This window comes from Chlorocebus sabaeus, chromosome 25 (genome assembly GCF_047675955.1).
Source record: "Chlorocebus sabaeus isolate Y175 chromosome 25, mChlSab1.0.hap1, whole genome shotgun sequence".
In the NCBI taxonomy this organism is placed as follows: domain Eukaryota; kingdom Metazoa; phylum Chordata; class Mammalia; order Primates; family Cercopithecidae; genus Chlorocebus; species Chlorocebus sabaeus.
The window spans coordinates 58,667,832-58,693,560 of record NC_132928.1 but is presented as its reverse complement, the minus strand read 5'-3'; the positions used below and the strand labels follow the sequence as shown (position 1 = coordinate 58,693,560).

The window sequence follows — 25,729 nt, the reverse complement described above, 5'->3', positions numbered from 1 at the left end:
AAAAAATGCAAAGGATTATTTTCAAGATAAGAAGTGAGATGATCTGGGTGGATTAAATTTGATACTGAATACACATCCACTGATTTGAGACAAATTTCAGACCCAGCTAGAACTCTCCTTGTTCAAGAATGAGTAAAAAGGCGGAAAAATGAAATTAACATGGGACCTATGAGTAGAGTTTGCAAGATTATGGGTTGGTGTTTACCATTCTGGGTCATTCCTCCAACACATCATTCATCCCTTCAATATGTGAATTCAAATCATCTTTAACTTTCAAACGTTTCTTTGAAGTATACACTGTAGTTCCATTGCTATTCTGTTCCATTATTTTGATTTTCTTCTTTAAGTACTTGAATTATATGTATATTTCCTATACTGAGTTTATATTTCTTATATAATGAGTTCAACCCTCCCAAAATAAACTTTGAAAGAAATGGGCATTTTCCTGCTATTCGTAAATGCACAGATTTAGTCTTCATCCAAATGAATATTTTGCATTGTGTAGTAACACATATAAATATGCTTTCTACTAGTGCTTATTTGTGTGTTAGTTGCTGCCTTGGTAATTCTGAGAAAAAGTGAATTCTTATATCCAAGAAATGCCTTGGTTTAGAGGTGACCATGGAACAGGAGATTCTTGTTTACCTGTGGAATTTCTCTTCCAGGTGTCTAAGATTGTGGATACTATTTATAGGCAATTGTGTGATAACAATTGTATGAAGGATGTTATGTTGCGGGTTATCACTTTGTTAACATGTACTTCACCCAAGAAGGTCATCTTTCAACTTATGGACTACTCAGTTCCAGCAGACGAGTAAGGCCCCCCAACCCTTTGTCCCCTTCCATGAGGACTTGTTCACAGGTTCCACTGTCAGATGGACCTGGGTTTAAATTCTCAACCTACCATAGTCAGGTCTGGTTTCTTTTTTCTGAAAGAGAAAAATGTATTTGTGCATCATGTGGGATGATTGTAAGACTTAAATAATATCATATGTGTTATGCATATCTTTGTATAATACCTAAAACACAGTAGGCCCACAAGAAATGACCAATGTCACTATTATTTATCTGTGGTTTTAAATTGTATTATGTTGCATATCCCAGAGGAACAAACCTCTCCTCAATGTGATAATGGATTTTTATTCCCATTTGTGAATTTACTCATTTTTGTTGAGAAAATAAATTTGTACATGTAGTGTTTTTTCTTGTTTATGAAGGACAGACATAAGATATTTCTACATCCCAATAATAAGCATTAAAATTGGGAGTCCTGTGTCCTTTAACTGTTAGACTGAAATTTATGATCCAGGATCACAAGAAAAGTTTAAGAAGAAAAAAATACAAATGCGAGCCTATGGGACAATATGAACCTAACAGGCACATTAGAAGAGTTTAGAAAAATCACACCACTCCATTTCTACAATTTGCATAAACATTGGAAATCAAGGTACTACTTCCTACCATAAATAGTGTAAAAGGCAGAGAGTTTTATTATGAAGAGGACTTGGGCTTTGGAAACAAATGAATCTGTTTCCATCAACTTTGACGCTTACATTTTATGTGACGTTGTGGAAGTTTGATAAAACTCCCCGAGGCTAAATTTCCTCATCTAGAAAATGAGGGAAGTTCTATCTATAAATGTGTTATGTAGGTTAGTTAATGTCTGTGAAAGGGCACTGAAATAAACAAAAGTCTAAATAAATCACATAACTTTATTTTTCAGACTGAAAGATTGTATTTATTTAGGAAGCTTTAACTCACAAAGTATTTTACTATTCATAAAATTCCTGGAAAGATCTTCATAAGACAATTTACTCATTAGGAACTAAGCACCCACTTTGTATAAAGTATTACTGGCCCTGAAGCATTTTGTTGAGGAGAGGGAATATATTCACATGCATACAAGATAAAAATTGCCAATAAATCTGGTACAAGCAATATGTGCTCAGGAAGTACAGAAAGCAGGCATAATTTTTTAGGTGAACTTAACCAAAGCTGCTACCAGCAGGTCTAATTCTATCTGAGGACTGAGGTAGAAAAGGCCAGGACATGGAGTGAAACTAAACCAAAGAAACACATGGAACATTTGCTCAGCCAAGAGGTATGAACAAGAGATAAGACAAGGAGACACGGCATATGAGAGTTGATGTCCATGTGATTCTAAGTGGGACCTGGAGCAGGTGGGTAGTGGGTGCTACAGAGCTGGGTATTTCCATATTCCAAGCGATTAGGCACCCAAATGAGGAACCTGAACACAGAAAGACTGAGCAATAAGTGTCAGAACCCAGCATGAATTGGCAAGGTCTCAGAAATACATCGGTGCAGAGGTGTACAGCAGTTTGTAAGATAAGCAACAGTAAGACTAATCTTGAAGAGTGTCGAGTACATAGGAAAAGGAGCCAGGGGACTGGAGATTGAGAAGCCAGGATTTTAATAGCATCTGTGTCACTCATTGTGTGACATTTGACAAAATGGCTTACTCTTCTGTGCTCAGTTTTGTTTTTATTTTTGTTATTTAATTAGTTCATTTTTTATTTAGGGTTTTTTAATTTTTATATTAATCTACTTATTAATTTGTATTCCCATGCCAGTTTTTAAATATTCTATTATTTCTGAACAAACAAAGTCACAAGGTGGGAGTAGCAGAGGAAGTATAGAGTGCAGAAAGCTGATCAGTTCTTGACAGTGAGTTAGACAGATATTTAAATAGCAGTAGAAATGAATTTGCAGACCAGACTGGTATTTTCCATAAGGTTTTATTTAAATCCTTTCTCTGTTTTCTAGGATAAGAGGCTTATGGGATCATTTGGAAATAGGAATCTCAGTTTGCTTTGGACATGTCTGCAGTGTCTTTGCTATATAAAAATGTAAAACCAAGACTCTTTTCCTGATTCTTGTTATTCTATCAAGTAGGACATAACAAACACGATTCTCATTGTGTGGGGCGGGGCTGTGTTTGCAGCACTCTGATACAGATGTGGCAGGCGGCGGGTTCTGAGGCAAGCGTGGCCCCTCATGTGCTGAAGACAATCTTATTGATACTGAAAGGAAAACCTGGGGAAATGGAGGACACCCTAACGAAAGGAAAACGTTTCTCTCTTGATGCTACCAACTTAATGCCTTTGGCGGTAAATAACACGATGAGTGTTTCTTCTTCTCAGTATTGTTTTCCTGATTGTGAAAAATCCCTATCTGCCCACAGACTCAATCATACTTTCTTAACACAGTCCTCTTCTCATACATCCATTCATGCAACACATATTTATTGAGTGTCTATTATGTGCTATGCCCTATTATGGAGTTTACATTTTGGTAAGAAACACAGACAATGAACAAATAAATGTCGTGTAAGTCAGATGGTATAAAGCTTAAAAGAGATATATAGTGGTGTGGAGGAAAGAAAGGGACTGGCAAGGTTTAGGTGAGTTGGTCAGGGCAGACCTCTCTGCTGAGCTGGCATCTAATCAGAGACCTGAATCAGGTGAGGATGTGATCCTTACATATATCTGAGTTAGAGAGTTCTAGACTGAGAGAAGGGAAAAGTCTCGTATTGATGGACACTTACCTAGTATGTCAGCGAATACAAGGAGGCCAAAGAATCTGAGTGAATTGGGCAAGGGAGATGAAAGCATAGGAGATATGAGAGAAGTAGCCACTGGCTACATCATACAGGTGTTTGTAGCCATGTAAAGACCGAATCTCATTTGTGTCCATCATTTTATTCTCCTGAAAACCAAAATCACCACTCCCGGGAGTAAAGTCTTACAGAGACAGAGTATTATAAAGTTGGCATTGCTTCAAAAATGTGATATGTTGGAATATGTATTTCTACAATGCCAATTACAATCCCTAAAGGCAAAATCCTGAACAGTATAATCCTGAATATTGAAATTCCAAAATATCAAAATCCCAAAAGTCTAAAATTTCTATCATCTAACTGAATCCCCAAACTGTAATGACATGTTTGGAATTAGGTGCAATCAAGGCTTCTAAAAGTGAATTTCAAGTTGTCACTAATAAAGTTTGTTTTTTTTCCATTCAGTCCAAAGCATTTCTAGAAAAATTCAGATGAGATTAGCCAGGCAATATGACAATGATGAAAACTTTAGTGGTAAAACAAGTCATTTGTTTGCATTGACATTCCTTCCAGCTGATGAAATTCCAGGAGCTTTTGATAAATTAAAGCCACATTTGCCTTGAATAAGTCAGAAAAGTTACTGACTGGTTTGAAATTAATTATGTGTACAGTAGGAGAAGACACTTACGCAATGGTGTTGCTGTTCAATCACTAGTATTGTTTTCTTCAAATCTGTGGTCTTTCTATGAGTGCATGTGAAATAGATTTCTGCATGCCAAAACAACATAAAAGCATGGCACAGAAGATGGGAAAATTGAACAGGGAATGCTCGAATTAGTGTATGTGAAACCACAAAAGAATTTCAAAAAGAGTAGCATCACATATGAAATGAATGTGAACATATTCTCCAGGGAGAGCCATGCCCTAAAAGAAAAAATAACAGCCATTCATCATAATAAAGGACTTCAAAATATAATTAATGATCATAAAAGTTGACCAGCTCTTATGAACCACCTCGATGCAGCTGCCCATAATTTATTCCTATTGTTTTTATGTTGAATTTTCTTTTTAGTGTGTTTTTTATTTTCTTTTTAATGTATTTTTCTCACTAAGTTGTCAGCATTATTTTTTCCAATTTGCTATACTACATATTTCATTTCCTATATTGGAGATAAAAATGGTGTAAAGACTTTTAGAGGCTTCTAATTATTTTTATGCATTTTTTTTTTTTGCAAATTTGTCTCCATGAAGATGCATTGTCACTATATTGACTTCGATTGACTTTGTGTGTAAGCATTGCACTTATACATAAAAATGTTGAAACTTCCTCAGTAAATGAAGTGATGCATTTTTGTATATTTGCTTTTTCTGAGGAAGATAAAATTTATTGAGATCTCGGCTCTTTGGGTGACTGCATGTGTGGTGGTGATCCATTGGTCTGTCTTGTCAAAAGACTTAGGTTGTCCACCAAGGGATTTCAGATGACCACGGTTATATAAGCTATTTCTTTATGAATGTGGTTTGTCTGCCCATAACTGTTATCCATGTGACTGTTGTTAGTATACCTAAATGTTTATGTTTGGAAAAATGCGTATATTTTTGCCCAATTTATTGTGTAAAATGACCTATGAAGTTTTCTGTCACGTTTTCATGTTTCTCAAATGTCATTTTAATTTTTTAAAAAAACTTCCATTTTTGTAGGTACAGAGTAGGTGTATATTTTTATGGGGCACATGAGATGTTTTAATACCAGCATGTAATGTGAAATACATACATCAAAGAGAATGGGGTACCCATCCCCTCAACCATTTATTTGAATTATAAACAATCCAATTACACTATTTAAAAATGTATGATTATTATTGACAGTAGTCACCCTGTTATGCTATTAAATAGTCTTATTTATTCTTTCTAACTATTGTTTTATACCCATTAGCCATCCTCACCTCCCTCATCCCACTAGCCTTTCCCAGCCTCTGGTAACCAATAAATCTCATTTTTAAGAATATAAACACATGTCTTTAAAAATTTTAAATTATTTTTCCCGAGTTATATTTTTGGGAGTTTGGTCTCCCAGGATTTCAATATTCAGGATTATGGCAGTTAGGAATGTGTCTTTTAAGATTATAGCCCAAACCCATACTTCTGATGTGGTGGGTATTGCAGTGGTCAGTATGCCAAATGATCTGTTGGTGACCTGACCTGCCTTCCCCTTAAATATCTCACTTCCTTGTATTGTTTGAGCACAGGAAGGACCTAGGTTATTAGTATGACTGCTCTTCATGGCCACATAGGAAGGGGATCTTAGGAAGGAAGCCCACCTTGGAAACCAGCCTGCATCCCACTGGTTTGGTATCCAGGGTGTTTGTATAGTGCCTTGAGGAGTCCCTTACCATAGTAGGCTTGGCACAGTTCCCAGCTCACAATTGATGTAGCAGCTGTTATTGAATGAATGGATACCCATATATGCTTTAGGTTTTTTTCAAGGAGGCTGAAGGAGGGGTTGCAGAGTCACTCCCTTGCTCCCCTCAGTAAGGTCGAGTGGGTTTAGAGAAAAATGTTTACATTTCTACCTCCTATTTCCTTCCCTTGTAGGCATCCCAGGCCCTGTGCACCTTTCTGCCTCTTGGTTCCTACAAGAAAGCGGTGGCCCAGTTTTTCCCCCAGCTCTTGATGACCCTTATGTTCCAAGTCTTCTACAGCAATGAGCTGAAACTGACAACCAGGGACAATGCTTTGTGAGATAATACTGGTTATTTCAGATTAAATAAGAGATAAGCATCCAGCTGTCAATACTTCTACCCCCTTGGGTTCATATGGGATTCTTTACAGTCCCATGTGCAGTGTGTTCATTTATTACAGTTTTCTCTTCTCTGAATGGTAGAATGCATTCAGAAAAGTAACCAGCCTGAGTACCTAAAAGTTAGCTCACCTTCCCTGAGCATGTGTAGCATATAAAGAGCCATGACCACAGAACTCTGTTGATTCCTACCACACTCCCTATCAGATCAGTAAGAGACTACCACAGAAAAGACAGCAGAGCATTAAATCCAAAGTCAGATATGTTTTTGCTTTGCCATTTACTTACTTTCTGCTAGTAACCTCTCAGGGTTATTCTACATATAAGATTAAAAATGATGTGCTCAAATGTACTTTGTGAATCGTAAAGTTAATTCATGGTTGGAGATGTGATATATGGGTTTATGACTATATGCAGTTGTTTGTCCACAGAGAAGTTTGGCAATTCCTTTTTGCTCAAGAGAGTACAGTTGATTTTGCTACCCAGCAGAGAAATCTCAACCCAACTGTCTACTATTTACCCTATTCTATAAGAAGACATACATCAAAGCATCCCAACTAGATGAAAATATATCCTATTCATTTAATAGAAGAAAATGGATACCTTTAGCAAGTCATTGCATCATTGAACATCTCTTTCAAATTAATCTATCACAAATAAGCTAGTAATAATAAACAAATAAGCTGTTCTGCAACTGATGCTAGATTTTATGTGCCACAATTTTAATTTAACCCCTATCCCATGTATTGTTAATCAGGGAAGATGAAGGACATTTAGCAATCTTTTTCCTTTGAGACATCCCCTTTCTCAAAACCTATATTCTGCCCAAGATGGGATGAAAAGGCAGGTAATGTGTATTTAGTTTTTTGAATATCACTGACATGTGATGATCTTGCTCTCTTTTGGGGCTTTAGATATGCTCAGGATGCCCTGAGAGTTCTGCTGAATTGTTCTGGACTGCAACAGGTAGATATTACTCTAACGAAGGCGAATTTCTGGGACCAGTTATCTGAAGAGCTGTGTTACTATTATGGAGTCTACTTTATTGCTAAGTAAGGACAGGGGTCTCTGTGTAGGATTCTTGGTCTCTATCCCAACTTTTCCAACTTCCTTCAATAAGCCATGAGGGAACAAAATAGGCATCTATTCCAAATTTCCAGATCTCTCTTAATGATATGAGTTGCTATTTGATTTCTACTTCTTCAGTTACTTTGAAGGGTTTTTATTTGTGATTTTTTTCCTTTTTCTTGCCCTCTTACCTGATAATATAGATGCCCAATTTTCCTCCCTCCACAGAACAGGTTTCTTTTTTTACAGATATAGAAAACTAGAAGTGAGTTTGGTTTTTTCCCTCTGATTTTAGCTGATTCCTGCACTGCAGGCATCAGTTTTAAATGTGTTTCCACTTGAAAGAGGTCCAATAAAAACCTATACTGAATAAGCCAAATAAATTTGGAAAATAATAGTAGAAGAACAGTTTTATTTTTGTTGTACTAGAAAGGGGGTTTTCTAGTTAACCCTTTAGTGAACAGCAAGTTTCTGATTGTAGGGATCAGATTTTCTGATCAAGAATCAAAATACGGGCTGTTGACAACATGACAGACTAAGACTACTTCAAGTTGTGACTGACCCAGAAACTACACTCTTTGTGGTCTGTGGGGCCTTGGTGCTTTTATAACAGAATCTCATTTGCAAATAGATTTCAGGGGCACATGCTGTGTAAAAGTGTAGTACATCTGTGCCCTGCAAGTTGTCACAAGCTGAATGTCACTCTAAGGATATCTAAGAAGTAACTTTGGATCTTCTTACTCAAACAAAGTGGGGTCCACAGACAAGCAGCAACAGCATCACCTGAGAGTTAAAAATTCAGAATCCATGGCCTACCTTAGACCTACTGAATCAGAATCTGTATTTTCCCAATATCCCCAGGGTGATCTGTTTGCACGTTGCAGTTTTAGAAGCACTGGTTTCGAAGACCAACCAGGAATCTTAAAATGGAAACTTTCTCATGTTATCCTTAGCCATTCTGCCCTTACTGATCTGATCCAGTCCACCATGTCAGGACAAGTGTGAGGCTGTCCACCACCCAAATGTGTTTTGGAGAATGTGAATGGCATAGTGAATCAGAGATAACCCCCTCTTTTCCTGAGTAATCCAGGGCGGTCCCAAACTCTCATCGGCATTACAGCATTCAAAGAAAAAGCTTGGTCCAAAACCACAAAGATGACCTGTATGCAGCCATCTTGGACTGAGCACTAAATTTTTATTTCCTCTCCCTTTAGTCAAGAATTGGTGGGAGCTCACACTAAAATAGGGCATTCTGTTCTGTGGCAAAGGATGGGAGAGACAGGAAAGAGAAGTGACATTAAGGAAAGAGATGTTGACAGGGATCCAGTTATATGTAATTCTCCAGAGTATGTGTAGAATTCATAGTGGGACTACAATTTATTTAGGAACTATTAAAGAGTATCTTTCTTTCTATCTGGGAGGTACAAAATAGAATAATGTTTCTCTCTTTGCCACTATTAGCATAGTGTTTTCTTCTTTGCTAAGTCAGTGCCTTATTCTCTTTTACAGAACTCTCAGTGAATATAACTTTCCACAGTTTCCGGAGACTCTGCGTTATCTCTATAAGCTCTCAGTAGAAGGTCCTAGAAGGTCAGAAGACAGTGTCATCGTAGTAATATTCCTCACCGAAGTGAGTTTTGTAGACTGGGAACAGCTGTGTTCTCATTTCCTTTTCTTACCCAAATTTAAATCAAAATTCCAGTTTCTCATATTTCTCCCTCTGAATGTTGGTCCTTACCAAGACTTAAGATCATGAATGATATCTGAAGTTGGATGGGGAGAGGTGTGGGGTTAGATCTGGATTATGGAAGAGTTGTCCCTTCAGCTTTCACCAGCAGTTGGTTTTTCTCTGTTTCTAGGGGTGTGAATTTTTACAAACACTAATTATATTTTAGTACCAGTTTATATATTTCTGCATGATTGTTAAAGTATATTGAGGGATAATTGGGTTTAATAAAGATGGTAGTTAACATCTGGGATCTAGGCAGTACTTCCGACCATCTAGGGGGAGAAAGGAACTGGCTGAGTAACTGGGTAAAATGAAGATGTAGAACGATATTACTTTGTATGTGAATATTGTGCCATGTATTGTAATACTATAATGGAATCAAGCAAATTGACAAACTCTTGTTTACAAAAAATAAAGGCTTTATAATCTGAAATTATCACAGTCAAATCTAATGTTTTTCATAAAAATAGTAATATAATAGGCATGTATTACCTAAGGTGAAGTGCCCAATATTTTCAAAATTAGAGGTGATTTCAAACATCATAGTAAAATGGTTAATTAATTATGAAAAGTGTACTATTATACTATACCATCTACTTCTAAAGCTTTCAAAAGTATGCATAAATTTAACTGAACATTGCAATAGTCATCAATGATTTCACATATGCTTAGTCTATTTTGACCTCTCATTAATTTTACTATGTGACTCATCATTTTTATTGAATTGACTATTCTTTGCCCAGTGTCTATTATTGGCTCCTTTATCAATCTTTAGTTGACTATTTATAGGTGGATTTATTTCTTTTTTTCCCCCAAAAGTTATTGGGGCACAGGTGGTATTTGGTTACATGAGTAAATTCTTTAGTGGTGATTTGTGAGATTTTGGTGCACCCATCACCCAAGTAGCATACACTGTACAATATTTGTAGTCTGTTATCCCTCAGTTCTCTCCCACTCTTCCCCCCAAGTCCCCAAAGTGCATTGTATCATTCTTGTGCCTTTGCATCCTCATAGCTTACCTCCCACATATCACATAGAACATACCATGTTTAGTTTTACATTCCTGAGTTACTTCACTTAGAATAATAGTCTCCAATCTCATCCAGGTCACTGCAAATGCTGGTAGTTCATTCCTTTTTATGGCTGAGTAGTATTCCATCATATATATACATAATCATTTCTTTATCCACTTGTTGATTGATGGCATTTGGGTTGGTTCTATGATTTTGCAATTGGGAATTGTGCTACTATAAACATGTGTGTGCAAGTTTCTTTTTCAAATAATGTCTTCTTTTCCTCTGGGTAGATATCCAGTAGTGAGATTGCTGGATCAAATGGTAGTTCTACTTTTAGTCCTTTAAGGAACCTCCACACTGTTTTCCATAGCGGCTGTACTACTTTACATTCCCACCAGCAGTGGAGAAATGTTCCCTGATCACCGCATCCACACCAACATCTACTGTTTTTTGATTCTTGATTACCGTCATTCTTACAGGAGTAAGGTGGTATTGCATTGTGGTTTTTATTCGCCTTTCCCTGATCATTATTCCCTGATCATTAGTGATGTTGAGCATTTTTTCATATGTTTCTTGGCCATTTGTATATCCTCTTTTGGGAATTGTCTATTTATGTGCTTAGCCCACTTTTTGATGGGATTGTTTTTTTCTTACTGATTTGTTTCAGTTCGTTGTAGACCCTGAATATTAGTCTTTTGTCAGATGTATAGATTGTGAAGATTTTCTCCCACTCTGTGGGCTGTTTACTCTGCTGACTGTTCCTTTTGTCATGCAAAAGATCTTTAGTTTAATTAGGTCCCAGCTATTTATTTTTGTTGTTGTTGCATTTGCTTTTGGGTTCCTGGTCATGAAATCCTTGTCTAAGCCAATGTCTAGAAGTTTTTTTTCCAATGTTATATTTGAGAATTTTTATAGTTTCATGTCCTAGGTTTAAGTCCTGAATCCATCTTGAGTTGATAATTGTATAAGGTGAGAAATGAGGATCCAGTTTCATTCTCCTATATGTAGCTAGCCAATTAACCCAGCACCATTTGTTGAAAAGGATGTCCTTTCCCCACTTTATATTTTTGTTTGCTTTGTTGAAGATCAATGGGCTGTAAGTATTTGGGTTTATTTCTGAGTTCTCTCTTGTGTTCCATTGGTCTATGTGCCTATTTTTGTACCAGTACCATGCTGTTTTGGTGACTATGGCCTTATAGTATAGCTTGAAATCAGGCAATGTGATGCCTCTGGATTTATTCTTTTTGCTTAGTCTTGCTTTGGCTATGCGGACTCTTTTTTGGTTCCATATGAATTTTAGAATTGTTTTTTCTAGTTCTGTGAAGAATAATGGTGGATTTTGATGGGGATTATGTTGAATTTGTAGATTATTTTTGGCAGTATGGTCATTTTCACAATGTTGATTCTACTAATCCATAAGCTTGGGATGTGTTTCCTTTTGTTTGTGTCATCTATGATTTATTTTAGCAGTGTTTTGTAGTTTTCTTTGTAGAGGTCTTTCAACTCCTTTGTTAGATATATTCCTAAGTATTTTATTTTATTTTTTTTTTGCAGCTATTGTAAAAGAGGTTGAGTTCTTGATTTAATTCTCTGCTTGGTCGCTATTGGTGTAGAGAAGAGCTACTGATTTATGAACATTAATCTTGTATCTGGAAACTTTGACAAATTCTTTCATCAGTTCTAGGAGCTTTCTGGAGGAGTTATTAGGGTTTTCAAGGTAAATGATCATATCATCAGCAAACAGGAACACTTTGACTTCTTCTTTACCAATTTGGATGCCTTTCATTTCCTTCTCTTGTCTGATTGCTCTGGCTAGGACTTCAAGTACTATGTTGAAGAGGAGTGGTGAGAGTGTATTGTTCCTTGTATTGTTACATTTCTCAGAGGGAATGCTTTCGACCTTTCCCTATTCGGTATTATGTTGGCTGTGGGATTTTCATAGATGGCTTTTATTACATTAAGCTATATCCCTTGTATGCCAATTTTGCTGAGGGTTTTAATCACAAAGGGATGCTGGACTTTGCCAATTGCTTTTTCTGCATCTATTGAGATGATCATGTGATTTTTGTTTTTAGCTCTGTTTCTGTGGTTTATCACATTTATTGATGTGCGTATGTTGAACCATCCCTGCATACCTGGTATGAAACCCACTTGATCATAGTGGATTATCTTTCTGACTTGTTGTTGAATTCATTGAGCTAGTATTTTGTTAAGGATTTTAGCATCTTTGCTCATCAAGGATATTGGTCTGTAGTTTTCTTTTTTGGTTGTGTCCTCACCTGGTTTTGGTATTAGGGTGACGCTGGCTTCATAGAATGAATTAGGGAGGGTTCCTTCTTTCTCAATCTTGTGGAATAGTGTCAAAAGGATTGGTACCAATTCTTTTTTGAATGTTTGGTAGAATTCTGCTGTGAATCCCTCTGGTCCTGTACTGTTTTTTGTTGATAATTTTAAAATTACTGTTTCAATCCCTCTGCTTATTACTGGTCTGTTCAGGGTATCGAATTCTTCCTGATTTAAGCTAGGGGGTTTACATTTTTCTAGGAATTCATCCATCTTTTCTAGATTTTCTAGTTTATGTGCATAAAAGTGTTCATAGTAGCCTTGAAGGATCTTTTGTATTTCAATGGTGTCTGTTGTAATATCTCCTGTTTCATTTCTTAGTGAGGTTATTTGGATTTCCTGTCTTCTTTTCTTGGTTAATCTTTCTAATCATGTATCAATTTTGTTTATCTTTACAAAGAACCAGTTTTTTGTTTCATTTACCTTTTGTATTTTTGTTTGTTTGTTTCAATTTCATTCAGTTCTGCTGTGATCTTGGTTATTTTCTTTCTTTGGCTTTGTTTGGGTTTGGCTTGTTCTTGTTTTTCTAGTTCCTTGAGGTGTGATCTTAGGTTGTCTATTTGTGCTCTTTCAGACTTTTTTATGTAGGCATTTAGGGCTATGAACTTTTCTCTTAGCACTGTCTTAGCTGTATCCCAGAGGTTTTGATAGGTTGTGTCATTATTGTCATTCAGTTCAAAAATTTCCATCTTGATTTCTTTTTTGACCCAATGCTCATTCAGGAGCAGGATTTAATTTCAATGTATTTGCGTGGTTTTGAAGGTTTCTTTTGGAGTTGATTTCCAGTTTTATTTCACTGTGGTCTGGGAGAGTGCTTGACATAATTTCAGTTTTCTTAAATTTATTGAGGTTCATTTTTTGGCCTATCATATATTCTATCTTGGAGAAAGTTCCATGTGCTGTTGAATAGAATGTGTATTCTGTGGGTGTTGGATGAAATGCTCTGTATATCTCTGTTAAGTCCATTTGCTCCAAGGTATAGTTTAAATTCATTGTTTCTTTGTTGACTGTCTTGATGACCTGTTTAGTGCTGCCAGTGGAGTATTGAAGTCCCCCACTATTATTGTGTTGCTGTCTATCTCATTTTTTAGGTCTATTAGTAATTGTTTTATAAATTTTGGAGCTCTAGTATTAGGTGCAAATATGTTTAGGATTGTGATATTTTCCTGTTGGACAAGGCCTTTTACCATCATATAATGTCACTCTTTGTCTCTTTTAACCATAGGTGCTTTAAATTTTATTTTGTCTGATATAAGAATAGCTACTCCTGCTCACTTGCAGTGTTCATTTTCATGAAATCCCTTTTTCCATGCCTTTACGTTAAGTTTATGTGAGTCCTTATGCGTTAGGTTGGTCTCTTGAAGGCAGCAGATAGTTGGTTGGTGAGTTCTTATCCATTCCGCAGTTCTGTATCTTTTAAGTGGAGTGTTTAGGCCATTTACATTCAATGTTAGTGCTGAAATGTGAGGTACTATTGCATTTGTCATGCTCTTTTTCGCCTGTGTACTTGTTTTTTTGTTTTTGCTTTTTAACTTGTATTTTTGTTGTATAGGTCCTGTGTCATTTATGCTTTAAAGAGGTTCTGTTTTCATGATTTGTTTTAAGAGTTAGAGCCCCTTTTAGCAGTTCTTGTAGTGGTGGCTTGGTAATGGCAAATTCTCTCAGAATTTGTTTGTCTGAAAACAACTATATCTTTCCTTCGTATATGATGCTTAGTTTCACTGACTACAAAATTCTTGGCAGATAATTTTATTTGAGGAGGCTGAAGATAGGGCTGCAATCCCTTCTAGCTTATAGGGTTTATGCTGAGAAGTCTGCTGTTAATCTGATAGGTTTTTCTTGTTAGGGTACCTGGTGCTTCTGTCTAACAGCTCTTAAGATTCTTTCCTTCCTCTTAACTTTGGGTAACCTGATGACAATGTGCTTAGGTGAAGATCTTTTGTTGATGAATTTCCCAGATGTTCTTTGAGCTTCTTGTATCTGCATGTCTAGATCTCTAGCAAGGCTGGGGAAGTTTTCCTCAATTATTCCCCCAAATGTATTTTCTGAGCTTTTAGAATTATCTTCTTTCTCAGGAACACCAATTATTTTTAGGTTTAGTTGTTTAACATAATCCCATACTTCTTAGAGGCTTTGTTCGTATTTTCTTACTCTTTTTGTCTTTGTTGGATTGGGTTAATTTGAAGACCTTGTCTTTGAGCTCTGAATTGTTTTCTTCTACTTGTTCAGTTCTATTGCTGAGACTTTCCGGAGCGTTTTGCATTTCTAAAAGTGTCTCTGAAAATTTCCTGAAATTTTTATTGTTTTTTCTTTAAGCTATGTATTTCCTTGAATATTTTTCCCTTCACTTCTTGTATCACTTTTTGGATTTCCTTGCATTGGGCTTTGCCTTTCTGTGGTCCCTCCTGATTAGCTTAATAACCAACCTCCTGAATTCTTTTTCAGGAAAATCAGGGATTTCTTCTTGGTTTGGAATCATTGCTGGTGAACTAGTATTATTTTTGAGGGGTGTCAATGAACCTTGTTTTGTGATATTCCCAGGTTTGGTTTTCTGGTTCCTTCTCATTCGGGTAGGCTCTGTCAGAGGGAAGGTCTAGGGCTGAAGGTTGTTATTCAAATTTTTTTGTCCAACAGGGTGTTCCTTTGATATAGTACTCTTCCCCTTTTCCTGTATATGTGGCTTCCTATGAGTCAAACTGCAGTGATTGTTGTCTCTTTTCTGGGTCTAGCCACCCTGTGAGTCTACCAGCCTCTGGGCTGATACTGGAGGTTGTCCACACAGAGTCCTGTAATGTGAACCATTTATGGGCTCAGAAGTGGATAACAATGCCTATTCCAGTGGAGGTGGTAGAGGGTGCAATGGACTCTGTGAGGATCCTTAGCTTTGGTGGTTTAATGCTCTGTTTTTGTGCTGGTTGGCATCCTGGCAGGAGATGGCACTTTCCAGAAAGCATCAGCTGTAGTAGTGTGGAGGGGGACAGGTGGTGGGTGGAGCCCTAGAACTCCCAAGATTATATGCCATTTGTCTTCTGCTATCAGGGTGGGTAGGGAAGGATCATCAGGTGGGGGTGGGGCTAAGTGTGTCTGGGCTCAGATTCCCCTTGCGTGGGTCTTGCCGTGGCTGCTGTGGGGGATGGGAGTGAGAGTCTCAAGTCACTGGAGTTGTGTACCTACGAGGATTATGGCTGCCTCTGCTGAGTCATGCAGGTTGTCAGGGAAGTGGGGGAAAGTGGCAGTCACAGGCTTCACCCAGCTTCCACACAAACTAAAGGGGCGGTCTCACTCCCATCATGTCCCCTGCAACAGGCCTGAGTCTGTTTCCAGGCAGAGGGCAAGGCAGGCTTGAAAACTTGCCCAAGGCTTTTCACTTCCCAGCTGCAAAAGAAAAAGGCTTTAGTTCCTCCGCTGCCTGTGAAGTCTAAGTCTGCAAGTCAGATTCATGCCCTCTCCTGAGTTCTGGCCAAGAGGCTTCTTGCTCTATTCAAATTGTTATAAAGTTCAGCTCGAGAATTCCTTCTCCCTGCATAGTTTAACCCCCTGCTCCTCTGGCCAGGATGGATGGATCCTCCTTCTGATGGATCTCTTCCTGATGGATCCCTGTGGTGCCAGGCAGGAATGGGCTGCTTGGGGACCCAGTGAACTCCCAGGGCCTTTCTGCTACTTCCCCTAACCCCTATATTTCACTTGGCTCAGCTCTCTGACTTGACTCAGCTTCAGGTAAAGTCAGAAACTTCTCCAGCAAACAGACCTTCAGCTTCTCCAGTCAGGTTGTGTGTTCGGGAGAGGACTGTCTCCCTTTCTTACTTCCACAGTTGGGGCACTCACAGTATTTGGGCTTTCTTCCGGGTCCTGCAGGAGCGTCTACTTCCTTCAGAGGGTCTGTGGGTCCTCTCAGGATTGCTGGTTTGTCCTTACAATCAATCTGGAGCTAAAATACACAATGCAGCCTCTGCATGCTGCTCTGTCTGGAGCTGCAATCTAATCCTGCTTCCCATCTGCCATGATCTCTCCTAGTCACCAGGTGGGTTTATTTCTGAGCACTCTGTTCTGTTCTATTGGTCAATATGTCTGTTTTCATACCAGGACCATACTGTTTTGACTACTATAGCTTTGTAATATATTTTGAAATCAGGAAGTGTAGTATTCCAACTTGGTTTTTCCAAGATTTTTTTGACTATTTGGGGTGTTTATTGGTCTCATACAAACCTTATTTTTTTTCTACTTCTGTAAAACAAGCCATTGGACTTTTGAGAAAGATTACATTGAATGTGTAAATAACTTTGGGTGGTATAGACATTTTTATTTTTTTGAGACAGGTCTCACTCTATTTCCCAGGCTGGAGTGCAGTCACACGATCTTGACTTACTGCAACCTTGTCCTCTAGGCTCAAGCAATCCTTCCACCTTAGCCTCCAGAGTAGCTGGGACTATAGGTGCGTGCCACCATGCTTGGCTAATTTTTGTATTTTTAGTAGAGATGGATTTTGGGTTTCACCATGTTGCCCAGGTTGATCTCAAACTCCTGAGCTCAAGTGATCCACCCAACTTGGCTTCCCAAAGTGCTGGGATTACAGGCATGAGCCATCATGCCTGGCCAGTATAGACATTTTAACACTTTTAATTCTTTCAATATATGAACACTGGAGATCTTTCCATTTATGTGTGTCTTCAATTTCCTTCATCAGCATTTTATAGTTTCAGTGTACAAGTCTTTAACATCCTTGGTTAAATATATTCCTAAATATTCTAATTCTTATAGCTATTGTAAATAGAATTGTTTTCTTAATTTTTTTCATATAGTTTATTGTTAGTGTATAGAAATGCAACTGACTTTTGTATGTTGATTTTGAATTCTGCAGCTTTACTGAATTTATTACATCCAAGAGGCATTTTATGGAGTCATTAGGACTTTCTATATATACAAGATCATGTCATCTGCAAAGACAGAACATTTTACTTCTTCCTTTCTGATTTGGATGACTTGTGTTTCTTGTCTGAATGTTGGTCCAGGACTTAATATTCATTAACAAATTATTGAAGCTATATTTTAATACATTTGCCTTTTAACTTTTACGTTAGAGTTAAATGTGATTTACCGACCACCATCCCATATTAAAATATTCTAATTTTGACTATATATTTATCTTTCAAAGTGGGTTTTATACACTCACATATTTTAATGTTGTTACTCAGTGTCCTTTTATTTCAAATTGAAGAACTCCCTTTAGCATTTCTTGTAAGTTAGGTCTTATGGTTGTAAACTCCCTTAGTTTTTGTTTGTCTGGGGATGTCTTTATCTCTACTTAATTCTGAAGGACAACTTTGTCAGGTATAGTATTCTTAGTTGTCAGGTTTTTTCTTTGAATATACCCCACTCCCTCAGTTGTGAGGTTTCTGTTATCTGCTGATAGCCTTATGCTAGTTTCTTTGTGTGTGAGAAGTCTCTTTGCCTTTGCTGCTTTCAAGATTCTTTTTTTTTTTTTTTTGACTTTTAATAATTAGATTATAATGTGTCTCAGATAGTTCTTCTTTGAGTTGATCTTCCTTGGAGTCTTGAGCTTTATGAATCTGGATGTTTATAACCCTCACAAGATTCAGTTTTCAGCCAGAATTTCTTTAAATGTTTTCTCTCTGTCTCTCTGCTCCTTCCTCCCTCCCCCCACCTCTTTCTTCCTTCTCTCTCCTCCCCCAGTTTCTGGAACTCCCATAATTTAAACATTCATATATTTAATAGTGTCCCTTACATCCCTGTCTTTACTCTCTTTTATTATTATTATTATTATTATTATTATTATTATTTTGGCTAATTTCAAATGACTTGTCTTCAAGTTTGCTAATTCTTTCTTCTGTGATCAAGTCTGCTATCAAAGGTCTCAATTGAATTCTTCAGCCTATTATTATAATCTTCAGCTCCAGGATTTCTGTTTTGTTATTTTTTATGGTTTCTTTTTTTAATTAAGTGTATCTTTCTGTTCATGCATTGCTTTTCTAATTTTATTCAGTTGTCTATCAGTGTTTTCTTGCATCTCATTGAGCTTCTTTAAGATGATTATTTTGACCTCTTTTTCAGGCAGTTTGTAGATCTCCATTTTTTGTGGTCAACTACTGGAGCTTTGTAAGTTTTCTTTTGTGATGTCATATTTGCCTCATTCTTCATTATCTGTATAGCTTTGCATTGGTTTCATGCATTTGAAAATGCAAACACCTTTTCCCACTTTTACAGAGTGGCTTTGGCAGGTAAACACCTTTTCCTTTTCACGCCTGGGCTAATGAGATTGCCTCCAGAATTGTGGTTGGGTGGAGTTGGAGCTAGGGCACCTGGCTGCTCCTGGGACTTGTGGTTGGCTGGTCTGTTACCATGGACTCAAGAAGGTGTGCCTCTTCTCTGGTTCCTGAGTGAACTGGCCTACCTCTAGGCCTTGATCAGTAGTGTTGTCTCTGGAATCAAGGTCCACTACAGGATGCAGAAACAACAGACCTATTACCAAGTACACAGATTGGTGTAGCTCCCTTTGGGTCTATGAGAGGGCTCCTATTGTGTAAGTGGGTGGGTCCCAGGGCAGGACTGGCTCCAGACCATGACTAGCAAGGATAGAACCCAGTCACAAGGCTGCTTCAGTGTTTACAGCCAGAACATGGTCTGCAGGATAGGTATGTTCCTAAGCTAGTCACTAGACAGGAAGAACTGCTCCCAAACTGCAGCTAAAAGGGGCTGGAGTCAAGGTACAGGACCTTTCCAGGATCTGCTGTGGGTCCAAAGTTAGCAGTCCAGCCTGCAAAATCACATATAGGCTTGTCTTTTAGCAGCTTTCTCAGCAGGCAGGACAGCTCTCAGGCCACTGCTGAGAAGATATAGAGATAAGTTACAGGGTTGTTTCAGGGCACAAAGACATAACCAAGGTCAGCAGGCCTGTTACCCTGGTTTCCTTGGTGGATGGTTTTGGTGGCAGGACCAACACCAAATGTAACTGTAGCCAAGTCTGCAGAGAGACCGGGTCATTTCTAGGTTTAGAAGCAGGACCACAGTCAGCAAGCCTACCATCCAAGTATTGATTTACAGTCTCAAAAGAACTCTCCTTAATTTTAGAATCCACCATGTTTTTGTAACCTTCTACATAAACCCAAATAATCTCCAGCAAGGTACTTTTGCTTGGGAATGACTGAAAATTATTGCTTCTCTGGGGGATAATTGTGGTGAATAATATTCCATTCTTGCTTTATTATGGATTTTCATAGAAATGCTTCTATTTCACTATTAAGATGGTTAACTTTTATCGGAAATACACTGTTATTAGCCATTGTTCTATTCATAGTTACATTTGAAATGTTAAATTTTATTGACTTTGATAGTGAAAAATATAATTTTTTACATATCTTATTAATACTATATAATAGTCACAGATAGCCTAACATTAAAACTATCATTGTAATATTCTACAAACTCGATATAGCTGGAACTTGACTTATTAGAATTTTATTAAAAATTTTTATATCTTACTCAGAGGTGATTTTGTTCTGTAGTTACTTATTATGTGTTATCTCTCTCATATTTTTGTGTGAGATTTACATTCAATTGTAAAAATCAATTCAGTAATTTTAAATACTCCTCTGCACAATGGAATTACTTATGAATCTTGCAAATCATCTATTTCTTAAAATTTTGGAAGAAGCCTGTAGTTAAAATCATCGGCTGTGATCCACACATATTTTAGTACTATGTTGCCATAGAAACGAATGAGAAGCCACACACCTGTAGTCACAGCTACTCAGGATACTGAGACAGAAGGATCACTTGAAGCCAGGAGTTTGAGGCTGTCGTGAGCTGTGATTGTGCTTGTGAATAACCAGTGCATTCCAGCCTGGGCAACATAGCAAGACCTTATCTATTTTTTAAAAAGAATGAGAAAGATCTCTTTGTACTGATGCAGAGTAATTTCCAGGAGATGTTGTTAAGTAAAAATAAAACAAACTGCAGAGCAGCACAGATGCTACCTTTTGCATAAGAGAGAAAAAGAAATGTATTATACACTATAGAAGTATATAAAATGTAGACTTATTCTTTGGGAAATATATACATATGCACACATTAAATACATGTTTTATATATTATATATAATTCTATATAGTTTTATTATATATTAAAACTATAAGGATTTTAAAATATGTGCTTACCTTTTGGAGAGAAAACGAAAAGATAAACTAGATATTAAAGTAACTGGTTACTTTAAACGACATGGGAGTAAAAGGGTAGAATGGACAGGGATGGGAGTGAGACTCTCCAAGTACCCCTTCTTGTGTAGTTTGACTCATAAAGTTATTGTTGAAAGAATAAAATTAAATCAAGAAGTAGAAAAAAGCCAAATTTCCTGTAATCCCAGCACTTTGGGAGGCCGAGGCGGGCGGATCACGAGGTCAAGAGATTGAGACCATCCTAGCTAACACGGTGAAACCCCGTCTCTACTAAAAAAATACAAAAAACTAGCCGGGCATGGTGGCAGGCGCCTGTAGTCCCAGCTCCTCGGGAGGCTGAGGCAGGAGAATGGTGGGAACCCAGGAGGTGGAGCTCGCAGTGAGCCGAGATCGTGCCACTGCACTCCAGCCTGGGCGACAGAGCGAGACTCCGTCTCAAAAAAAAAAAAAAAAAAAAAAAAAAAGCCAAATTTAAACTCATGCAAATGAATTTATTTGTATACCAAATTAATAACCACACAGATAATTACTCCATGCAGCTTATGAACATAGTGCTTTGATTTAGATATGTTCCAAGAATGAAAATATGTATAAAGAAATATTCACTTTTACTCAGAAGGTTTATTGGTATTGTATATTGATATTACCATTTTAAGACTAAGGTATGTATTATTTATCAGAAAGCAAATAAGTAAATGTATTAATCCTATTAGACACCAGGGTTTTCCAAGTAAAAGGAAGGCAATAAAAACATGAAGCTGCAAAAAGGTAATATAAACTCTTATGTTAGCTTTGAGCTAAAATATCAACATTATTAGTATAAACTCACGATTTAAAGAATAACTATTTCTAAGCTCTGAGTAAAAGCCAAGAAAACATGATATTCTGACAGCCAGTCGTACTTTAGCATCGACTTCTAATGTTTTCTAAGTGCTATTACTCACCAAAAGGATGTCTCCTTGATAAAATGGCTGGTTTCAGAGGTCAAGAAAAATAGATGAGTCACGGACATCTAATTTTTCCACAACCCAAAGAAGAGCTAAAGGCCCATGGGGCCATATCAAAAGGACACAAGAGTCAACTCAAAGTGGCTTCTACTAGCCAACTTAGAGTATCAAAATAAATAGTACCTAATTAATTGTAACTTTTTTTTTCCTTTTTTAAATTATTATACTTTAAGTTCTGGGGTACCTGTACAGAATGTGCAGCTTTGTTACACAGGTATACACGTGCCATGGTGGTTCGCTGCACCCATCAACCCATCACCTACATTAGGTATATCTCCTAATGTTATCCCTCCCCTAGCTCCCTACTCCCTGAGAGGCCCCAGTGTGTGATGTTCCCCTCCCTATGTCCATGTGTTCTCATTGTTCAACTCCCACTTATGAGTGAGAACATGCAGTGTTTGATTTTCTGTTCTTGTGATAGTTTGCCGAGAATGATGGTTTCCAGCTTTATCCATGTCCCTGCAAAGGACATGAACTCGTCCATTTTTATGGCTGCATAGTATTCCATGGTGGATATGTGCCACATTTTCTTTATCCAGTCTATTACTGATGGACATTTGGGTTGGTTCCAAGTCTTTGTTATTGTGAATAGTGGCACAATAAACATACGTGTGCATGTGTCTTTAGAGTAGAATGACTTATAATCCTTTGGGTATATACCCAGTAATGGGATTGCTGGGTCAAATGGTAATTCTAGTTCTAGATTCTTGGGAAATCACCAGTCTTCCACAATGGTTGAACTAATTTACACTCCCACCAACAGTGTAAAAGTGTTCCTATTTCTCCACATCCTCTCCATCATCTGTTTTTTCCTGACTTTTTAATGATCACCATTCTAACTAGTGTGAGATGGTATCTGACTGTGGTTTTGATTTGCATTTCTCTAATGACCAGTGATGATGAGCATTTTTTCATATGTCTGTTGGCTGCATAAATGTCTTCTTTTGAGAAGTGTCTGTTCATATTATTTGCCCACTTTTTCATGAGGTTGTTTTTTTCTTGTAAATTGGTTCAAGTTCTTTGTAGATTCTGGATGTTAACCCTTTGTCAGATGGATAGACTGCAAAAATTTTCTCCCATTCTGAAGGTTGCCGGTTCACTCTGATGGTAGTTTCTTTTGCTGTGCAGAAGCTCTTTAGTTTAATTGATCCCATTTGTCAATTTTGGCTTTTGTTACCATTGCTTTTGGTGTTTTAAACATGAAGCTTTGCCCATGCGTACATCCTGAATGGTGCTGCCCAGGTTTTCTTCTAGGATTTTTAGTAATATTGAGGTTTTTTTAATTTCATGAATCTTTGGTGGTTCTCAAAATGAGAGAATGAGAAGACAGACAGAGACAGGAATAGAGACAGACAGAGAGACAGATGCCAGCCACTAAATGTAGAAGGAATGCTAGAAGTGGCAAATCACAATTTCTGCAAGCCCTAATTTGATAACTAAATCCAGAAAAATCATCAATAGATGTTAAAACAATTAAGTGAAAAGTTGTTGGAGAATGGAATATTCACATAACACCAAATTACCATGCTATAGATTACTTACTGGAATCCCAAAGGGAAAATATGGCTTTACATATGTGTGGTTATCACTCAAAAAGAATTACCCTTGATCCTATTGGGAAATAACACATTGATTATTACCAGTTTCCCATTATTTTTCGTCTGTTTCAATGATCTAGTTTTCCTTGACTTATGTTTGGAGATTTATATTTTTCCAGAAAATAATTTATTTCACTCAGAATTTCAAATTACTGCCATAATCACTGGGTCTCTACTAGATGGGCATATTAAAGTCACCAAGAAATATTTTTTAAGTATATAAGCCAGGGTCTGCCTTTGGAAAACCTACTAGGATGAAGCCCAGACATGTGTAATGTATAAAAGCTGCCGGCAGAAGATCCTGTGCTCATCCTTGCCTAAGAACTACTAACGCAGATAGTCTTTTAAAATTTTTTATCTACTCCACACTTTTTTTCTCACTGCTCATTTTTTCTTTTTTGTACAATGTTGATGAAAAATCTGTTTATCTTAATAGGATTTTTTTTCCTGTGCAAAAGGCAATAGGCTTATTCTATTGTTTTTCTGTTTCCTAATACAATGATTTCTGCCTTTATTATTTTCTTACACCAGCTTTCTTTAGTACTGTTTTCTATTTTGTGATATTGTTTCTCTTAATTTCAGGATATAAATAATTTACGTTAACATTTCTTTTTAAGTAAAATATTTAAAGTCAAATTATACATTTACTTCCAACTATAGTATAAATATATGTTATATAAAATTTTTATTGTTTTTTATTTTGTTGTCATCCTTATTGAGTGTTTGAGTTCCTCTGTGGTTTAAGATTTTGATCCACGAATTAGGAGAGATTTCTCTTAAGTTTACAAGTGCCTTATAGGCTTTCTTTTTATTTTATTTAAACTTTCTTTTTGGTTTCTTCTTTTATTATATCACAAATTTTTGAAGTGCTTTTTAACTTTTTTGCTTTAGAGATGTTAATAATACTTTTGACATGGTATCTAATTTTTGTGAATGTTCTTTGAAAGTTTGAAAAGAAGATGTGATCTGTCTTTCTCTCTCATTCACTGTCTGTCTCACTCTTGCTCTCTTGCTCTGCCACTCCCTATCTTTCTGTGTACCTGATCTAAGGATAGTTTAAATTCTTCCAAGGAAAACATGATTTTATAAAACTGTTTGTTTTTGGTTTTGTTTTTGTTTGAGACGGAGTCTTGCTCTGTCACCCAGGCTGGAGTGCAGTGGTTCGACCTCAGCTCACTGCAAGCTCTGCCTCCCGGGTTCAGGACATTCTCCTGCCTCAGCCTCCCAAGTAGCTGGGACTACAGGCATCCACCACCATGCCTGGCTAATTTTTTGGGGTTTTTTTCGTAGAGACGGGGTTTCACCGTGTTAGCTGGGATGGTCTCAATCTTCTGACCTGGTAATCTGCCCGCCTCGGCCTCCCAAAGTGCTGGGATTACAGGTGTGAGCCACCGCACCCGGCCAAAACTGTCATTGTGTTTTTGAGAGATTTTAATCAGCATATTTGTCAGTTATTAAATGTATAAAGGCTCATGATACTCATGTCTTCACTTTGAGTATCAGCTCTTAAAAACTAAACTTCCTCAAACTGGCCTGTAGGTTCTGTCCCACCTTCCATACTTGCCCTCAAGCCTTACTGCTGTCCAGTTTTCTATTACCTCTCCCCTCCTCTCACTCATCTTTCAGGTGCTCAAACATGCCCTGCTTCATCTCCCTCAGGGCCTTTGCACACGGTTCATCATCCTTGAAGGTAACCTCTCTAAACACTTTTTCTATCTAATGCCAACTCACAAATCTAAATCTAAATATCACTCTTCATTCTAACTTGAATCTACATTACACAATGTAAATTAAACAGTCCCATAGATCAGGGGTCCCCAGCTCCCTGGGACACATATTGGTACGGGTCGATAGCCTGTTTGGAACTGGGTTGCACAGCAGGAAGTGAGCAGCATGCGAGCATAACCACCTGAGCCCTGCCTCCTGTCAGATCAGCGGCGGCATTCGATCTTCACAGGAGCACAAACCTTACTGTGAACTCTGCATGCACGGGATCTAGGTTGTAGGCTCTTTATAAGAATCTAAACTAATGCCTGATGATCTGAGGTAGAAGAGTTTCACACCCCACCTCCCCAGCCATTCCTGGAAAAAAAAAGTCTTTAAAAAACTGGTCCCTGGTGCCAAAAAGTTTGGGGACTGCTGCTGTAGGTGCAGATGTATTGTGACAGCTGGTAGCTTTCTTTCCTAGTACTGACTACAATTAGAAATTCTGTCTCATTAGAATAGTACCTAGTATAGTATCAGTCTTTCTAGCTTGCCTGGAAGCTCCACAGGGTCACAGGGTGCTACCGTTTTGCTCACCATTGTATCTCTATTTATTAGTGCAGTGCCTGGCCTGCAGTAGGTTATCACCTCTTAGTATATGTAGACATACACTGTCAAGAAACTCACCACCTGACTAC

At 37.5% G+C, this 25,729-nt stretch overlaps 1 protein-coding gene across 1 annotated transcript in view; it reads left to right on the top strand.

The window, feature by feature from the left end:
• MROH9 (maestro heat like repeat family member 9) overlaps window positions 1-25,729 on the top strand; it is a 127,933-nt gene that overhangs the window by 50,626 nt on the left and 51,578 nt on the right. The window contains exons 10-14 of the mRNA XM_037986217.2: window positions 666-814; window positions 2,963-3,128; window positions 6,173-6,315; window positions 7,292-7,429; window positions 8,955-9,075. Coding sequence (XP_037842145.1) covers window positions 666-814; window positions 2,963-3,128; window positions 6,173-6,315; window positions 7,292-7,429; window positions 8,955-9,075 — 717 coding nt within the window. The remainder of the gene's footprint in view (window positions 1-665; window positions 815-2,962; window positions 3,129-6,172; window positions 6,316-7,291; window positions 7,430-8,954; window positions 9,076-25,729) is intronic.